The sequence below is a fragment of the Pseudophryne corroboree genome, chromosome 11, assembly GCF_028390025.1.
Source record: "Pseudophryne corroboree isolate aPseCor3 chromosome 11, aPseCor3.hap2, whole genome shotgun sequence".
Lineage (NCBI taxonomy): Eukaryota > Metazoa > Chordata > Amphibia > Anura > Myobatrachidae > Pseudophryne > Pseudophryne corroboree.
The window spans coordinates 141,455,826-141,472,584 of record NC_086454.1 but is presented as its reverse complement, the minus strand read 5'-3'; the positions used below and the strand labels follow the sequence as shown (position 1 = coordinate 141,472,584).

General features: G+C 45.3%; 1 protein-coding gene across 1 annotated transcript in view; it reads left to right on the top strand.

Moving 5' to 3' along the window:
- Positions 1–10,455, top strand: part of LOC134970028 (solute carrier family 22 member 6-A-like) — a 158,445-nt gene extending 147,990 nt beyond the window's left edge. Inside the window, exons 9-10 of the mRNA XM_063946145.1 lie at positions 9,631–9,834; positions 10,148–10,455. Coding sequence (XP_063802215.1) covers positions 9,631–9,834; positions 10,148–10,232 — 289 coding nt within the window. The 3' untranslated portion in view covers positions 10,233–10,455. The remainder of the gene's footprint in view (positions 1–9,630; positions 9,835–10,147) is intronic.
- Positions 10,456–16,759: the final 6,304 nt, after the last annotated feature.

The following is a 16,759-nucleotide window of genomic DNA, read 5'->3' as shown; positions in this document are numbered from 1 at the left end:
CTGCGGCTATGCGGTCACTCCCACAGCACGCCGTCACCCCCCTAACAGAGCCAAAAGTCAGAAGACGGGTGAGTAATATTACCGGAGATCTGCAAGAGGGACCTCCGGTCATCGTGACGGCTCAAGGTACCGCGCAGCGGGCGGGAACGCTGCACAAACATGCTATCCATTACACAGCGCACAGAAGGGTGCAGGGAGCGGGGAGGGGGGGGGGGGGAAGGCGCCCTGGGCAGCATGAAACCTACTCTTAGACTGGCAAAAGTAGTATATTATGCCGTGGCACAATCCTACACCCCCGCCAGTATAAATATTTTAGTGAAAAATTCTGAGGGGAAACGCGCCATTACAGAGGGCGGGGCTTCCTCCTCAGTCCGCCAACACACTGCTCAGCGCCATTTTCTCCAAGCAAGCTGCAGGGGAAGAAACTCTGGTCCTCCTCCACTTCTTAATTAAGTATCAGGGTGCAAATAAGGGGGGGCACAGTGTAAATTGGTGCTTAATTGTAGCTATTTGGCATTATAAAAGCGCTACTGGTCTCTGTGGACATTTTACATTACACAGGGATTTTAGTCAGGCGCTGAGTTGTGAACTGGCAAATCTTTTCTGTGTCCTTCTGACAGATTTTACTGTGGGTCTGTCCCCTATAAGCCCCGGAGTGTCTGTGGTGTGTTTGTGCACGTGTTGTGATATGTCTGAGGCAGGGAGCTCTTCCCCTAAGGGAGCCATTTTAGGGACACAGAGTTGTAATGTGGTGGCGCTGCCAGCACACCACGAGCCTGAATGGGTGAAAGAATTACGTGATAGTGTAAATCATATCAGTAAGAAATTAGATAAGTCTGAGTCTCATGCAGAAACCTTGAGAAAATCCGTGGAAGATGTGATTTTTAATAGTTCTGCCCTTTCATCCACAGGGGACCCCTCTGGTTCACAAAAAAGGTAATTTGCACAGGTAGAACAAACTGATACCGACACGGACTCTGATTCCTATGTCGACACTAGTGATTCCAGGGGAATAGATCCAAAATTAGCCAAAAACATTCAATACATGATTGTGGCTATAAAGGAGGTTTGGAAGTTACGGAGCACCCTCCTTTACCACAGGAGAAGGCTTACTTTTATAAAGAAAAGAAAATTAATGTAACTTTTTCTCCATCTCATGAGCTGAACAGTCTCTTTGAGGGAGTTTGGGCAAACCCTGAAAAGAAATTTCAGATTCCCAAAAGAATTCAGGTACAGTAGCTTACCCTTTCCCTTCAGAGGACAGGAAAAGGTGGGAGTCACCCCCCATTTTAGACAGTGCCCTGTCACGGTTAACAAAAAAGGTGATTCTCCCTGCACCTGGGACGGCTTCACTAAAGGAGCCGGCAGAACGCAAGTTGGAGACTACGTTAAAATCTATTTATGTGGCCAATGGGACACTACTCAGGCCTACCATTGCCTGTGCGTGGGTGAGTAGTGCTATTGAAAAGTGGTCAGAAAACTTGTTCTGGAGTTGAGAGCCATTTACAACGGCCTTCTCCAAGCGGTGCATCTGCTTCAAGGTCAACCCGTACAGATCCAGTCGGACAATGTAATAGCAGTCGCGTACATAAACCGTCAAGGCGGAACGAAAAGCAGAGCGGCGATGGCAGAGGTGGGCAGAAAGACATGTTAGAGCTCTGTCGGCAATTTTCATTCCAGGAGTGGACAACTGGGAAGCAGACTTCCTCAGCAGACACGATCTCCATCCAGGGGAATGGGGCCTTCACCACGAAGTCTTCACAGAGGTGACGAGTCTTTGGGGAGTTCCTCAAGTAGACATGATAGCATCTCGTCTAAACAAGAAGCTTCAAAGATATTGTTCCAGGTCGAGAGACCTGCAAGCAATAGCAGTGGATGCACTGGTGACCCAGTGGGTGTTTCGGTCGGTGTATGTCTTCCCTCCGCTTTCACTCATACCGAAAGTTCTCAAGATCATAAGAAGAACAGGGGTTCGAGGGATCCTAATTGCCCCAGACTGGCCAAGAAGGGCTTGGTATCCAGATCTTCAGGAGTTGCTAATAGCAGATCCTTGGCCTCTTCCTCTTCGCGAGGACCTGCTGCAGCAGGGGCCATGCGTGTATCAAGACTTACCGCGGCTACGTTTGACGGCATGGCTGTTGAGCGCCGGATCCTAGCCCGAAAGGTTATTCCCAAGGAAGTCATTCCCACTCTTATTCAGGCCAGGAAAGGAGTAACGTCTAGACATTACCACCATATTTGGAGAAAATATGTGTCTTGGTGTGAAACCAAGAAGGCTCCAACAGAAGAGTTTCAGTTAGGACGTTTTCTCAATTTTCTCCAGGCAGGTGTGGATGCGGGCCTACGATTGGGTTCAATGAAGGTCCAGATTTCGTCCTTGTCCATTTTCTTTCAGAAACATTTGGCCTCCCTTCCAGAAGTTCAGACATTCGTGAAAGGGGTTCTGCACATCCAACCTCCATTTGTGCCTCCTGTGGCACCATGGGATCTTAACGTGGTGTTGCAGTTCCTTCAATCGGATTGGTTTGAACCTTTCCAAGAGATAGAGTTGAAGTTTCTCACTTGGAAAGTGGTCATGTTGTTGGCCTTGGCATCCGCAAGGAGGGTGTCTGAGTTAGGGGCTTTATCTCACAAGAGCCCTTACTTGGTCTTCCATGAAGATAGGGCTGAGTTAAGAACTCGTCAGCAATTTCTTCCAAAGGTGGTTTCTTCTTTCCATATAAATCAACCTATTGTGGTGCCAGTGGCTACTGACACCTTCACTACTTCAAAGTCTCTGGATGTGGTCAGAGCTTTGAGAATTTATGTTGCAAGATCAGTGCGGATAAGTAAAATAGAGGCTCTGTTTGTCCTTTATGCTTCCAACAAAATTGGGTGTCCTGCTTCTAAGCAGACTATTGCGCGCTGGATCAGAGGTACGATTCAGCACGCTCATTCCATGCCAGGTTTGCCGATACCAAATTCGGTGACTGCCCATTCTACTAGAATGGTGGGCTCATCTTGGGCGGCTGCCCGGGGGGTCTCGGCATTACAACTTTGCCGAGCAGCTACTTGGTCAGGGACAAACACGTTTGCTAAGTTTTACAAGTTTGACACCTTGGCCGATGAGGACCTAAAGTTTGGTCAATCGGTGCTGCAGGGATGTTCGCACTCTCCCGCCCGTACTGGAGCTTTGGTATAACCCCATGGTACTGAAGTGGACCCCAGCATCCTCTAGGACGTATGAGAAAACAGGATTTTAATACCTACCGGTAAATCCTTTTCTCCTAGTCCGTAGAGGATGCTGGGCACCCAGCCCAGCACGTACTTTACCTGCAGTTGTTATTTTGTTGTAAGTTACACAGGTGTTGTGTTACAATTATTTTCAGCATGTTGCTGCAATAGTTATGCCCGTTGGCATGTGTTTTGTTGAATGCCATGTTGTGCGGCATGGTTGGAGTGTGAGCTGGTATGAATCTCATCATTAACTTAAAAGTAAATCCTTTTCTCGAAATGTCCGTCTCCCTGGGCACAGTTCCTATACTGAGGTCTGGAGGAGGGGCATAGAGGGAGGAGCCAGTTCACACTCTGGAAAAGTCTTAAAGTGCCCATGGCTCCTGCGGAACCGTCTATACCCCATGGTACTGAAATGGACCCCAGCTTCCTCTACGGACTAGGAGAAAAGGATTTACCGGTAGGTATTAAAATCCTATTATCTATCACAGTATACACTTTCATTGTATTGATAAGGGCCCCCACATGTTTGCTGCCCAGGGGTCCCCTCACACCTTAATCCGGCCCTGCACAGGACTGTTCACTTGACAGGTGCCATTGCAACAAGATAATCAATGCTATTCACTTCCTGTCATTGGTTTATATGCTATGGCTGATTGATGGATATACAGTACATATACACATATATGGAGAATGCACATTGCGGTACCGGTGTTACAAAAAACAATTTATCTTAGATGGAAATTTAAAACCACATACAATACAATTCATTTGAGAGAACTTTTTAGAAATGCTGCGTCCCCAAAAATGATCCTTTGCCAGTAGGGACTGAAAGAGTTCTATGGAATAGTAGTCCCCTTCATTTGCTACTACAAATCCTTTCATGAAGATGAGAATGAAGTGAATGTTCTTTTTATGTCTATAATGAGTAGTGATGAGCGGGTTCGGTTCCTCGGAAACCGAACCCCCCCGAACTTCACCCATTTTACACGGGTCTGAGGCATACTCGGATTCTCCCGTATGGCTCGGTTAACCCGAGCGCGCCCGAACGTCATCATCCCGCTGTCGGATTCTCGCGAGATTCGGAATCTATATAAGCAGCCGCGCGTCACCGCCATTTTCACTCGTGCATTGGAAATGTTAGGGAGAGGACGTGGCTGGCGTCCTCTCCGTTTATTAATAATATTTGTGCTACTGCTTATTGCTTAATTGTGGGGACTGGGGAGCAGCTGTATTATATAGGAGGAGTACAGTGCAGAGTTTTGCTGACCAGTGACCACCAGTATACGTTGTCTGCCCGAAAAACACTCCATATCTGTGCTCAGTGTGCTGCATATATCTGTGCTCACACTGCTTAATTGTGGGGACTGGTGAGCAGCTGTATTATATAGGAGGAGTACAGTGCAGAGTTTTGCTGACCAGTGACCACCAGTATACGTTGTCTGCCTGAAAAACACTCCATATCTGTGCTCAGTGTGCTGCATATATCTGTGCTCACACTGCTTAATTGTGGGGACTGGGGAGCAGCTTTATTATATAGGAGGAGTACAGTGCAGAGTTTTGCTGACAGTGACCACCAGTATATATAGCAGTACGATACGGAAGGCCACTGCTCTGCCTACCTCTGTGTCGTCAAGTATACTATCCATCTAGATTCTATACCTGTGGTGAATTTTAGTTTTGCAGTTTGCTGACAGTGACCACCAGTATATATAGCAGTACGGTACTGAAGGCCACTGCTCTACCTACCTCTGTGTCGTCAAGTATACTATCCACCTAGATTCTATACCTGTGGTGCATTTTAGTTTTGCAGTTTGCTGACAGTGACCACCAGTATATATAGCAGTACGGTACGGAAGGCCACTGCTCTACCTACCTCTGTGTCGTCAAGTATACTATCCATCCATACCTGTGGTGCATTTCAGTTGTGCGCAGTATATATAGTAGTAGGCCATTGCTATTGATACTGGCATATAATTCCACACAGTAAAAAATGGAGAATAAAAATGTGGAGGTTAAAATAGGGAAAGATCAAGATCCACTTCCACCTCGTGCTGAAGCTGCTGCCACTAGTCATGGCCGAGACGATGAAATGCCATCAACGTCGTCTGCCAAGGCCGATGCCCAATGTCACAGTAGAGAGCATGATGAGAAGCGTAAACTTGCCAATATGCCATTTACGACACGGTGTGGCAAGGCACGGCTGAGGCCCTGGCCTATGTTCATGGCTAGTGGTTCAGATTTACATGAGGATGGAAGCACTCATCCTCTCGTTAGAAAACTGCAGTGCCACTCCTAGATGAGCCAAGTGTTTGTGTCGGCCACTTGGGTCGCTTAGCTTAGCCACACAGCTACCTCATTGCACCTCTTTTTTTCTTTGCATCATGTGCTGTTTGGGGACTATTTTTTAAATCTGCCATCCTGTCTGACACTGCAGTGCCACTCCTAGATGGGCCAGGTGTTTGTGTCGGCCACTTGGGTCGCTTAGCTTAGTCACACAGCGACCTTGGTGCACCTCTTTTTTTCTTTGCATCATGTGCTGTTTGGGGACTATTTTTTGAAGTGCCATCCTGTCTGACACTGCAGTGCCACTCCTAGATGGGCCAGGTGTTTGTGTCGGCCACTTGTGTCGCTTAGCTTAGTCACACAGCAACCTTGGTGCGCCTCTTTTTTTCTTTGCATCATGTGCTGTTTGGGGACAATTTTTTTGAAGTGCCATCCTGTCTGACACTGCAGTGCCACTCCTAGATGGGCCAGGTGTTTGTGTCGGCCACTTGTGTCGCTTAGCTTAGTCACACAGCGACCTTGGTGCGCCTCTTTTTTTCTTTGCATCATGTGCTGTTTGGGGACAATTTTTTTGAAGTGCCATCCTGTCTGACACTGCACTGCCACTCCTAGATGGGCCAGGTGTTTGTGTCGGCCACTTGTGTTGCTTAGCTTAGCCATCCAGCGACCTCGGTGCAAATTTTAGGACTAAAAATTATATTGTGAGGTGTGAGGTGTTCAGAATAGACTGAAAATGAGTGTAAATTATGGTTATTGAGGTTAATAATACTATGGGATCAAAATGACCCCCAAATTCTATGATTTAAGCTGTTTTTGAGGGTTTTTTGTAAAAAAACACCCGAATCCAAAACACACCCGAATCCGACAAAAAAATGTCAGGGAGGTTTTGCCAAAACGCGTCCGAATCCAAAACACGGCCGATGACCCAAATCCAAAACCAAAACACAAAACCCGAATTATTTCCGGTGCACATCACTAATAATGAGGCCCTCACACTTAGTTAAGATATGTAACCTCCCGACAGTAAATAAACTTCAGTCTCCAATTGGAAATGCAAGTGATGTGTCCTTAGAAATGCACTTATGGATATGACTGCCTGCTCTTATCAAATGTACAATTCAGTTCCCAGGTTAGACAGTGGATAACCTGTCCAGACTGGTAATCCACTTTCTAACCTGGGAACTGAATCTGGGACTCAGGGTCGGCAGTGTCTACGTCGACACACATTAGGTTGACGCCTATTGGTCGACAGTGAGTAGCGACACAGGACATATGTTGACACAACCATTAGGTCGACATTAACAAGGACAACATGGAAAAAGGTAGACATGAGTTTTTTATGTTTTTTTGTTGTCGCTTTCTTTGTAAAGTAACCGGGAACCCCAATTAGTGCACCGTGTCCCCTCGCATGGCTTGCTTCGCTCACCGTGCTTCGGGCAAGGTGCCTCGCTTTGCTACTGCTGCGCGCGGCACAGGTTACCGTTACCAATTGTAGTCCACGTGGATTGTAAAGTATGAAAAAGTAAAAAAATAGATTTTTTTTTTTTAAAAACTCATGTCGACCTTTTTCCATGTTGATCTTGTTCATGTCGACCTATGTCCTGTGTCTACCTACTCACTGTCGACCAATAGGTGACGACTAATGTGTGTCGACCTGAACACTGTCGACCCAGAGTCCGGATACCGTTTAAACTTTAAACTGAAATCAAAATTTCAGTGTAAAACTAAAGTGAACATTTGTGGGCTACATACAAAAACAGCCAGTACTTATCCTGCACAGAAAACATTGAAATATATTTGCTCCCCTTGCATGGCAACATGGTTTGTTCCAGATACAAAGTTACTGTACTTGCTTTTTTTGCTTTACTTACAAACATGAATAAGGCCCAGTGTACATACTCAGATGCTGTTGTGATTGACACAGATGGTATCAGACATAGGTCAGAGAAGGGATGAGCCTTCCTGTGCGGTGTCTGGGAGGTGGCTAGACGCAGGGACGTGCGGTGAGCTAAATAGCTCAGGAGGCACTGGCTAGCACCAGAGCCACATTTACATGCAATATAGGAGCCAAAGGGTGCATGTGGGCATTACACACAGGTGCAGCAGTATACATTTCTGGAAAGTTAGTTCTGATCAAAGATGTGCGGAAAAGTTAGCCAGGTGAGGCACTGCCTCACCTGCTATAGACTTTTTACTCCAGAGTTTTGGCTATAAAAAATATTAGAATAATGCAAAAAAGATATTTCAAACATATTCTTTGTATTTTTCATATACTTTATACCAGGGGCGTTTTAAGAGAGGAAGAGGCCCGTGTTCAGCCTCCTCCGTCGGGCCCCCTCCTCTCTGCCCGGAGCGCCGTAGAGTCTGAGCACTAGAGGGCTCAGACTCTACTGCGCATGCGCAGATCTCCGGGAAAATGGCGTGGCGACCATTTTCCCTGAGGTCTCTCTACTGCGCATGCGCAGAATGCTGTGAAAATGGCCGCTGGGCCATTTCATTGTGTTCTAGCGGCGCTACGGATGCCGGCGCTGGACTTTGGAGGGGTAAATATTTACAAATGGGTGCAGTGTGTGCGGTGGGGGCCCGTGTGCAACGCACACACTGCATCCATTATAGAAACGCCAGTGCTTTATTCAGTCAAAACTCTGGCACAAACGTTAGTATGTCAGGAAAGGCTCTGCCTCTCCTGCCTCACCTCACCGCACGTCACTGGCTAGACGTGCATGCAAAAAGTGTTTGTCTTTTGGGTGTGTAATGGGAATGTCACAGGTGTGTCAGTGAAAGCAACTACGTTCAAAGACTCACAGCCACAGCCAGAGGAGGCCAGAGTCAGACAGAGAAACTGCACCTGCTGTAGGGCTGGTGCAGGTGTTGATTGTACCAGCGTTGGTGCGCTGATGGTGACGTCTAAAGAAATGCCGGCAGTATTAATGCGTGCAAAGACGCTGAAAGTGGACGTATCAGTGCTTGCACATTAAGACACAGGCTACAACACCAGGGGAAGGGCTGATAATAGCATTTCATATACTCAGAGCCATGATTCTGGCAATTGATGCAAGAACAGATGCAGTTGTGTCCATTTCTGAATCAGTCCCTATATGTCATATGTTATGTTTATTGAGTTCCCTATATTTGGCCACCCTGTCCAGGAATTGTTCCACATGTACATTTAAAATGACATGCAATTCCAATACAGACCTTTCAATCAGATTTCTATTAGAAATGGCAGCAAGCACAGTAAGAGTAAGCTGATGGTTGCGATCGTTATATGTGCACTCAGAGGAGAGACATCATTTATATATTGTAAACAGACATTTGCTATATGAGACTGTAGAGTATACTAAGGAAGAACTACTCCCATAGGCCCTCATTCCGAGTTGATCGCTCGCTAGCTACTTTTAGCAGCCGTGCAAACGCATAGTCGCCGCCCACGGGGGAGTGTATTTTCGCTTTGCAGGAGTGCAAATGCCTGTGCAGTCGAGTGGCTACAAACACATTTTGTGCAGAACAAGACCAGCCCTGTAGTTACTTATTCTGTGCTATGATTGCTGCGACAAAGGACCCGGAATTGACGTCAGATACCCGCCCTGCAAACGCCCGGTCACGCCTGCGATTTTCCAAACACTCCCCGAAAATGGTCAGTTGCCACCCATAAACTCCCACTTCCTGTCAATCTGCTTGCGTTCGGCTGTGCGAAAACCACAATGTTCTTTGTACCCGTACAACGCGCGTGCGCATTGCGGTGCATGCACAGGTTTGCCATTTTTTTAACTGATCGCTACGCAGCGAACAACGGCAGCTAGCGATCATTTCGGAATGAGGGCCATAGGCTCAACAAATGACAAGAAAATAGTGATCATGAAATTAGACAAGTAGCTTCAACATTAGAAATACAGTATCAAATAAATAAACCATTCAGAATGCATTCTCATAGCTGAATTCTGCAATGTTAGCCAGCAGAACATTACATTTGCCATTTCCATGTTTTGAGTGTCTCTCCGGGTTATTTTTTACCTTCTTGATGTAGCCTGTATACACTGTAGCATACATCTATCACAGATGTATTCTCGAAGTGGATTCTATACATACTGTATGTAGACAACTATCACTGATAATATAATGTATTTTCAGACAGAGTGGTCTGGGATTGGGTTCCACTATGGCACGTGTTGGAGGTATCGTGGCTCCTCTAGTGAAGATGCTGGGTGATTTCTATCCTTCCTTGCCTATAGTCATATATGGAGGTGCACCCATAATATCTGGATTACTCGTCTACTTCTTACCTGAGACAGTCAACAAACCACTGCCGGACACCATAGAGGAGATGGTAACAGGGTAAGTCCTATGTCTGCACTATTACACCAGTAAGTGTAATCCATGGAGCAACAGCTGTGAAAGAAATATGGGAAAATCTGAGATACCTTGAAAATACTATGCAGTTACGGAGTGGGGAATAATAATACATTTTGTGCATGTATGTTGTCATTGGATGTTAGTTATAGGGAGTGGCAGTCACAGTAACATTTTACTCTCTCTTACTCCCATTGGTTATGTACAACATAGTGAAATATGTGTAGATTTAGCTGAGGAAATGGAAATGATGTAATCACTAAATGGTTGTGATAATGTTATTTTCGTTGTAATACAGAAAAAAGCCACATGCGGAGGAACAGAAGAAGGACACAACACCTCTAAAGGCAGTAACCACAAATTCTGTACATGATGTGGTGTGATGTCAATAAAGATAACAGAAGTAAATACTATAATGTATTTATGTGAGTTCTTATGTGGCCTCATGAGACATATTCATTGAAGATTACTGAAGAGAATGGTACCTGAAATGTAACAACATAGCCTATCTGAGGACCTTTAAATCTAGGTCGCTAGCCTAATACTATCATAAATGGAATCAACCAAATTTAAGAAAACTGTATAATAAAAATAATCCAACAACAACCCTTCCTCCATCACTATATACAGTGCAGGTATACGTCTTACTGTCACTTTTTTGTTGGTGTGATAAACAATCAAAATGACAAATGCAGTATAGAAATATGAAATAGCCTTGAGCAATAAACAAACAAAATAACAGAATAGGCAAATATGAAAGTGCAAATAAACTTCAAAACATAAATAGAACAGTTTTACAGAACAGATCTATGAAGCACAGCAGGGCCAGGGAAGACCTGGGAGGGGGAGGGGGGATCGGGCATGGACCATTGGGGTAAGTTAGTGAGTAATCAAGTTGTCAGTACAATTTATCCATATACAAGTTTCATATCAAGTAATAGCGAGGAAGCAATTTCTAATACAGTGCTGGGTTGTTTCTGAGATAATGGTTATGCAACTCTCCCGCATCTCAAATAGACAATGGCTTTCTTTTTATAAGAAGGTTTCCACCCGATCCATGATGTAAAATAGCTTTTCTCAAAATAATGACGTGGATGGTTGATTTGTGGAATACATATCTGAAGTATGGTTTTCATAGCAGTAGCCGAGAGTGCTCAAAACATTGTACGACCACTATTAGAGATCATAGTAACTTGTGGTAATATGGTGAAGATAGCCCATAACATCTGGCGAACCTCCAAACATTTATCCAACATCTTAATTGAACAATCCCATACACAATTATACAGATCCGCCCTATGGAAATCACATTTGACACAAGTCAAGTTAACATAAGTTGCGGCAAATAGTAATTAAGAAGTAATGGTGAGGGCCATGAGTAATGAGTCCACAGAAAGGTGGGGGAAATGTTCTTGTCATTTGCTCAGCCCAGTGTTAAGAGTCCTATAGTTGTGTTGGGCCCACAAAAAGCATAATGAGATGATATGGCCTTATGAGGGGGATGGAGAGGAGAAGATGTGTTTCTAGAGGGTTTGACCAGTCACTAAAAGCATCAGCTAACATACAGCAGTAGCATAATGTTGGGCCTGAAGGAACGCCAGTGTAAAAAGATGTCCCATGTAGACCTCACATATCTTACTATAGGTCATTGGCTTTTTAGATTGTTTGCACAAAAGCTGTCCAACAGTGTGGAGACCCATTGTCTTCCAAGATTTAAAGGGAAATGTGTTTTCACCATTCTGAAAGTTAGGGTTGTTACTGGGTGGGGGTGGGGGGCAGGCGTATTGATAATTATTGAATGCACTTATATTTGTGATACAATATGTGCCATCATTTTCTTGTGGTTATTAAAAGAGGGTTAGAGGTGATATAGCGGGACATCACAAGCATGAGCAGATAGGACTTTAGGGAGACCCATATCAGACAAAAAAGGAGCATTCAAGAGAGGAGTGAGCATACAGGTCTGTGTCATGCAACCAGTCCCGTATATATCCTAAATGGGCTGCTAAATTATAGAGTTCTGCATTGGGCAAATTAATACCACCATTAGAACTAGATTGTAAAAGTTTAAAAATGCCTGTGAAAAACTTTTTTTATTATCCCGTATAAAATTACAAAATAGGGAACTAATATCTTGGACGTCCTTGTCAGCAAAACTGTGAGGTATTGGAGCAGATAGAGGAGTATAAGGAAGGAGATCATTTTTAATAAGTTAATCTTCCCCAAAAAGGAAAGAGGAAGATGACCCCCATCTCTCAATTTTTTTGCGCCATGCAGTTATGGCAGATGTAACATTGAGGTTGTGTAGAATACTCCAGTTTTCAGGAAGTTGTACACCCAGATAGGTGTTAGAGTCCGATGCCCATCGCATTGAAACATCCCAAGCCTTACATAACCCTGTCAAAGGTAGAGAGTAGAGATGCGCACCAGACACTTTTTTGGGTTTTGTGTTTTGGATCTGGATCTCCTTTCATGTTTTGGATCTGGATTGGTTTTGCTTAAACCACCCATTCGGTTTTTGGTTTGGATTTGGACTTTTTTGAAAAAAATATAAAAACAGCTAAAATCACAGAATTTGGTTTTTGTTTGTTCCTACAGTATTATTAACATCAATAACATTCATTTACACTCATTTCCAGTCTATTATGAACACCTCACACCTCACAATATTGTTTTTAGGCCAAAAGGTTGCACCGAGGTAGCTGGATGACTAAGCTAAGCAACACATGTGGGTGGCACAAACATGTGGCCCATCTAATAGTGGCACTGCAATGGCGGACAGGATGGCAGTTTTAAAAACTAGGCCCCAAAAAGCACATAATGCATAGAAAAAAAAGAGGTGCAAGATGGAATTGTCCTTGGGCCCTCCCACCCACCCTTATGTTTAAATAGGACTTGCACAGTTTAATAAACCCATTATTTCAGCAACAGGTGGTCTCCCTGGAAAAAGCTCGCCAAGTTCTCCGAATCATAGCTAGCTACAAACATACCACCTCCATATTTGATGACTTTTCACATTATGATAAGAGGTAAAAGGAAGAGGACAGTGTCAAGAAGGTGATAAAAAAAGTTAGAGAGACACACAATCAGGAACAACAAACAAGCTTTCTCCTCCACTCCTATCTTGGTGCGGAACAGAAAGCCTTTAAAAAAGCAAATGTATAATTACCACATTACTGGACAATCTGAAAAACTAGGGGCCAATGCCTTCGAATTTGTACCCCCTTCTCCATTTTTAGGGATTACGATAATCTCTGATTTAATGCTGGGATGCAAATAAACTGGTTTATACCACAGGATCAAGATTGGATATTTTCCCCTCTACGGAGTCTGGAGACTTATTTTGTGAAAATCCTGTGGGTTTTCTTTTATTCCATTTTTTAATTGCATTTTTATTTGCATATTTAGAGCCAGATGCCTTATTTTCATTTTTCACAGCTCCCAGTTACAGGCATGTGAGCATACTTGTCTGTACCAGTTACACGCATGTGAGCATACTAGAGATGTGCACCGGACATTTTTTTGGGTTTTGTGTTTTGGTTTTGGATTCGGTTCCGCGGCCGTGTTTTGGATTCGGACGCGTTTTGGCAAAACCTCCCTGAAAATATTTTGTCGGATTCGGGTGTGTTTTGGATTCGGGTGTTTTTTTAATAAAACCCCTCAAAAACAGCTTAAATCATAGAATTTGGGGGTCATATTGATCCCATAGTATTATTAACCTCAATAACCATAATTTCCAATCATTTCCAGTCTATTCTGAACACCTCACACCTCACAATATTATTTTTAGTCCTAAAATTTGCACCGAGGTTGCTGGATGACTAAGCTAAGCGACCAAAGTGGCCGACACAAACACTTGGCCCATCTAGGAGTGGCACTGCAGTGTCAGACAAGATGGCACTTCAAAAAAATAGTCCCCAAACAGCACATGATGCAAAGAAAAAAAGAGGCGCACTAAGGTCGCTGTGTGACTAAGCTAAGCGACCCAAGTGGCCGACACAAACACCTGGCCCATGTAGGAGTGGCACTGCAGTGTCAGACAGGATGGCACTTCAAAAAAATAGTCCCCAAACAGCACATGATGCAAAGAAAAAAAGAGGCGCACCAAGGTCGCTGTGTGACTAAGCTAAGCGACCCAAGTGGCCGACACGAACACCTGGCCCATCTAGGAGTGGCACTGCAGTGTCAGGCAGGATGGCCCTTCAAAAAAATACTCCCCAAACAGCACATGATGCAAAGAAAAAAAGAGGCGCACCAAGGTCGCTGTGTGACTAAGCTAAGCGACACAAGTGGCCAACACAAATACCTGGCCCATCTAGGAGTGGCACTGCAGTGTCAATCAAGATAGGATGGCCCTTCCAAAAAATACTCCCCAAACAGCACATGATGCAAAGAAAAAAAGAGGCGCACCAAGGTGGCTGTGTGACTAAACTAAGCGACACAAGTGGCCGACACAAACACCTGGCCCATCTAGGAGTGGCACTGCAGTGTCAATCAAGACAGGATGGCCCTTCCAAAAAATACTCCCCAAATAGCACATGATGCAAAGAAAAAAAGAGTCGCACCAAGGTGGCTGTGTGACTAAGCTAAGCGACACAAGTGGCCGACACAAACACCTGGCCCATCTAGGAGTGGCACTGCAGTGTCAATCAAGACAGGATGGCCCTTCCAAAAAATTGTCCCCAAACAGCACATGATGCCAAGAAAAATGAAAGAAAAAAGAGGTGCAAGATGGAATTGTCCTTGGGCCCTCCCACCCACCCTTATGTTGTATAAACAGGACATGCACACTTTAATGAACCCATCATTTCAGCGACAGGGTCTGCCACACGACTGTGACTGAAATGACTGGTTGGTTTGGGCCCCCACCAAAAAAGAAGCAATCAATCTCTCCTTGCACAAACTGGCTCTACAGAGGCAAGATGTCCACCTCATCATCATACTCCGATTCCTCACCCCTTTCACTGTGTACATCCCCCTCCTCACAGATTATTAATTCGTCCCCACTGGAATCCACCATCTCAGGTCCCCGTGTACTTTCTGGAGGCAATTGCTGCTGGTGAATGTCTCCACGGAGGAATTGATTAAAATTCATTTTAATGAACATCATCTTCTCCACATTTTCTGTAAGTAACCTCGTACGCCGATTGCTGACAAGGTGAGCGGCTGCACTAAACACTCTTTTGGAGTACACACTGGAGGGAGGGCAACTTAGGTAGAATGGTGAGAGAATCATATGCAGTGACAGTAGACGACATGTTGGCAAGTCCTTCAGTCCGGACCAGATGTCAGCACTCGCTCCAGACTGCCCTGCATCACCGCCAGCGGGTGGGCTCGGAATTCTTAGCCTTTTCCTCGCACCCCCAGTCGCGGGAGAATGTGAAGGAGGAGATGGTGACCGGTCACGTTCCGCTTGACTTGACAATTTTCTCACCAGCAGGTCTTTGAACCTCTGCAGACTTGTGTCTGCCGGAAAGAGAGATACAACGTAGGTTTTAAATCTAGGATCGAGCACGGTGGCCAAAATGTAGTGCTCTGATTTCAACAGATTGACCACCCGTGAATCCTGGTTAAGCGAATTAAGGGCTCCATCCACAAGTCCCACATGCCTAGCGGAATCGCTCTGTTTTAGCTCCTCCTTTAATGTCTCCAGCTTCTTCTGCAAAAGCCTGATGAGGGGAATGACCTGACTCAGGCTGGCAGTGTCTGAACTGACTTCACGTGTGGCAAGTTCAAAGGGTTGCAGAACCTTGCACAACGTTGAAATCATTCTCCACTGCGCTTGAGTCAGGTGCATTCCACCTCCTTTGCCTATATCGTGGCCAGATGTATAGGCTTGAATGGCCTTTTGCTGCTCCTCCATCCTCTGAAGCATATAGAGGGTTGAATTCCACCTCGTTACCACCTCTTGCTTCAGATGATGGCAGGGCAGGTTCAGGAATGTTTGGTGGTGCTCCAGTCTTCGGTACGCGGTGCCTGAACGCCGAAAGTGGCCCGCAATTCTTCGGGCCACCGACAGCATCTCTTGCACGCCCCTGTCGTTTTTTAAATAATTCTGCACCACCAAATTCAAGGTATGTGCAAAACATGGGACGTGCTGGAATTTGCCCAGATGTAATGCACGCACAATATTGCTGGCATTGTCCGATGTCACAAATCCCCAGGAGAGTCCAATTGGGGTAAGCCATTCTGCGATGATCTTCCTCAGTTGCGTAAGAGGTTTTCAGCTGTGTGGCTATTCTGGAAAGCGGTGATACAAAGCGTAGCCTGCCTAGGAACGAGTTGGCGTTTGCGAGATGCTGCTACTGGTGCCGCCGCTGCTGTTCTTGCTGCGGGAGGCAATACATCTACCCAGTGGGCTGTCACAGTCATATAGTCCTGAGTCTGCCCTGCTCCACTTGTCCACATGTCCATGGTTAAGTGGACATTGGGTACAACTGCATTTTTTAGGACACTGGTGAGTCTTTTTCTGAGGTCTGTGTACATTTTCGGTATCGCCTGCCTAGAGAAATGGAACCTAGATGGTATTTGGTACCGGGGACACAGTACCTCAATCAAGTCTCTAGTTGGCTCTGAATTAACGATGGATACCGGAACCACGTTTCTCACCGCCCAGGCTGCCAAGGCCTCAGTTATCCGCTTTGCAGCAGGATGACTGCTGTGATATTTCATCTTCCTCGCAAAGGACTGTTGGACAGTCAATTGCTTACTGGAAGTAGTACAAGTGGTCTTCCGACTTCCCCTCTGGGATGACGATTGACTCCCAGCAGCAACAACAGCAGCGCCAGCAGCAGTAGGCGTTACACTCAAGGATGCATCGGAGGAATCCCAGGCAGGAGAGGACTCGTCATACTCGCCAGTGACATGGCCTGCAGGACTATTGGCTTTCCTGGGTAAGGAGGAAATTGAC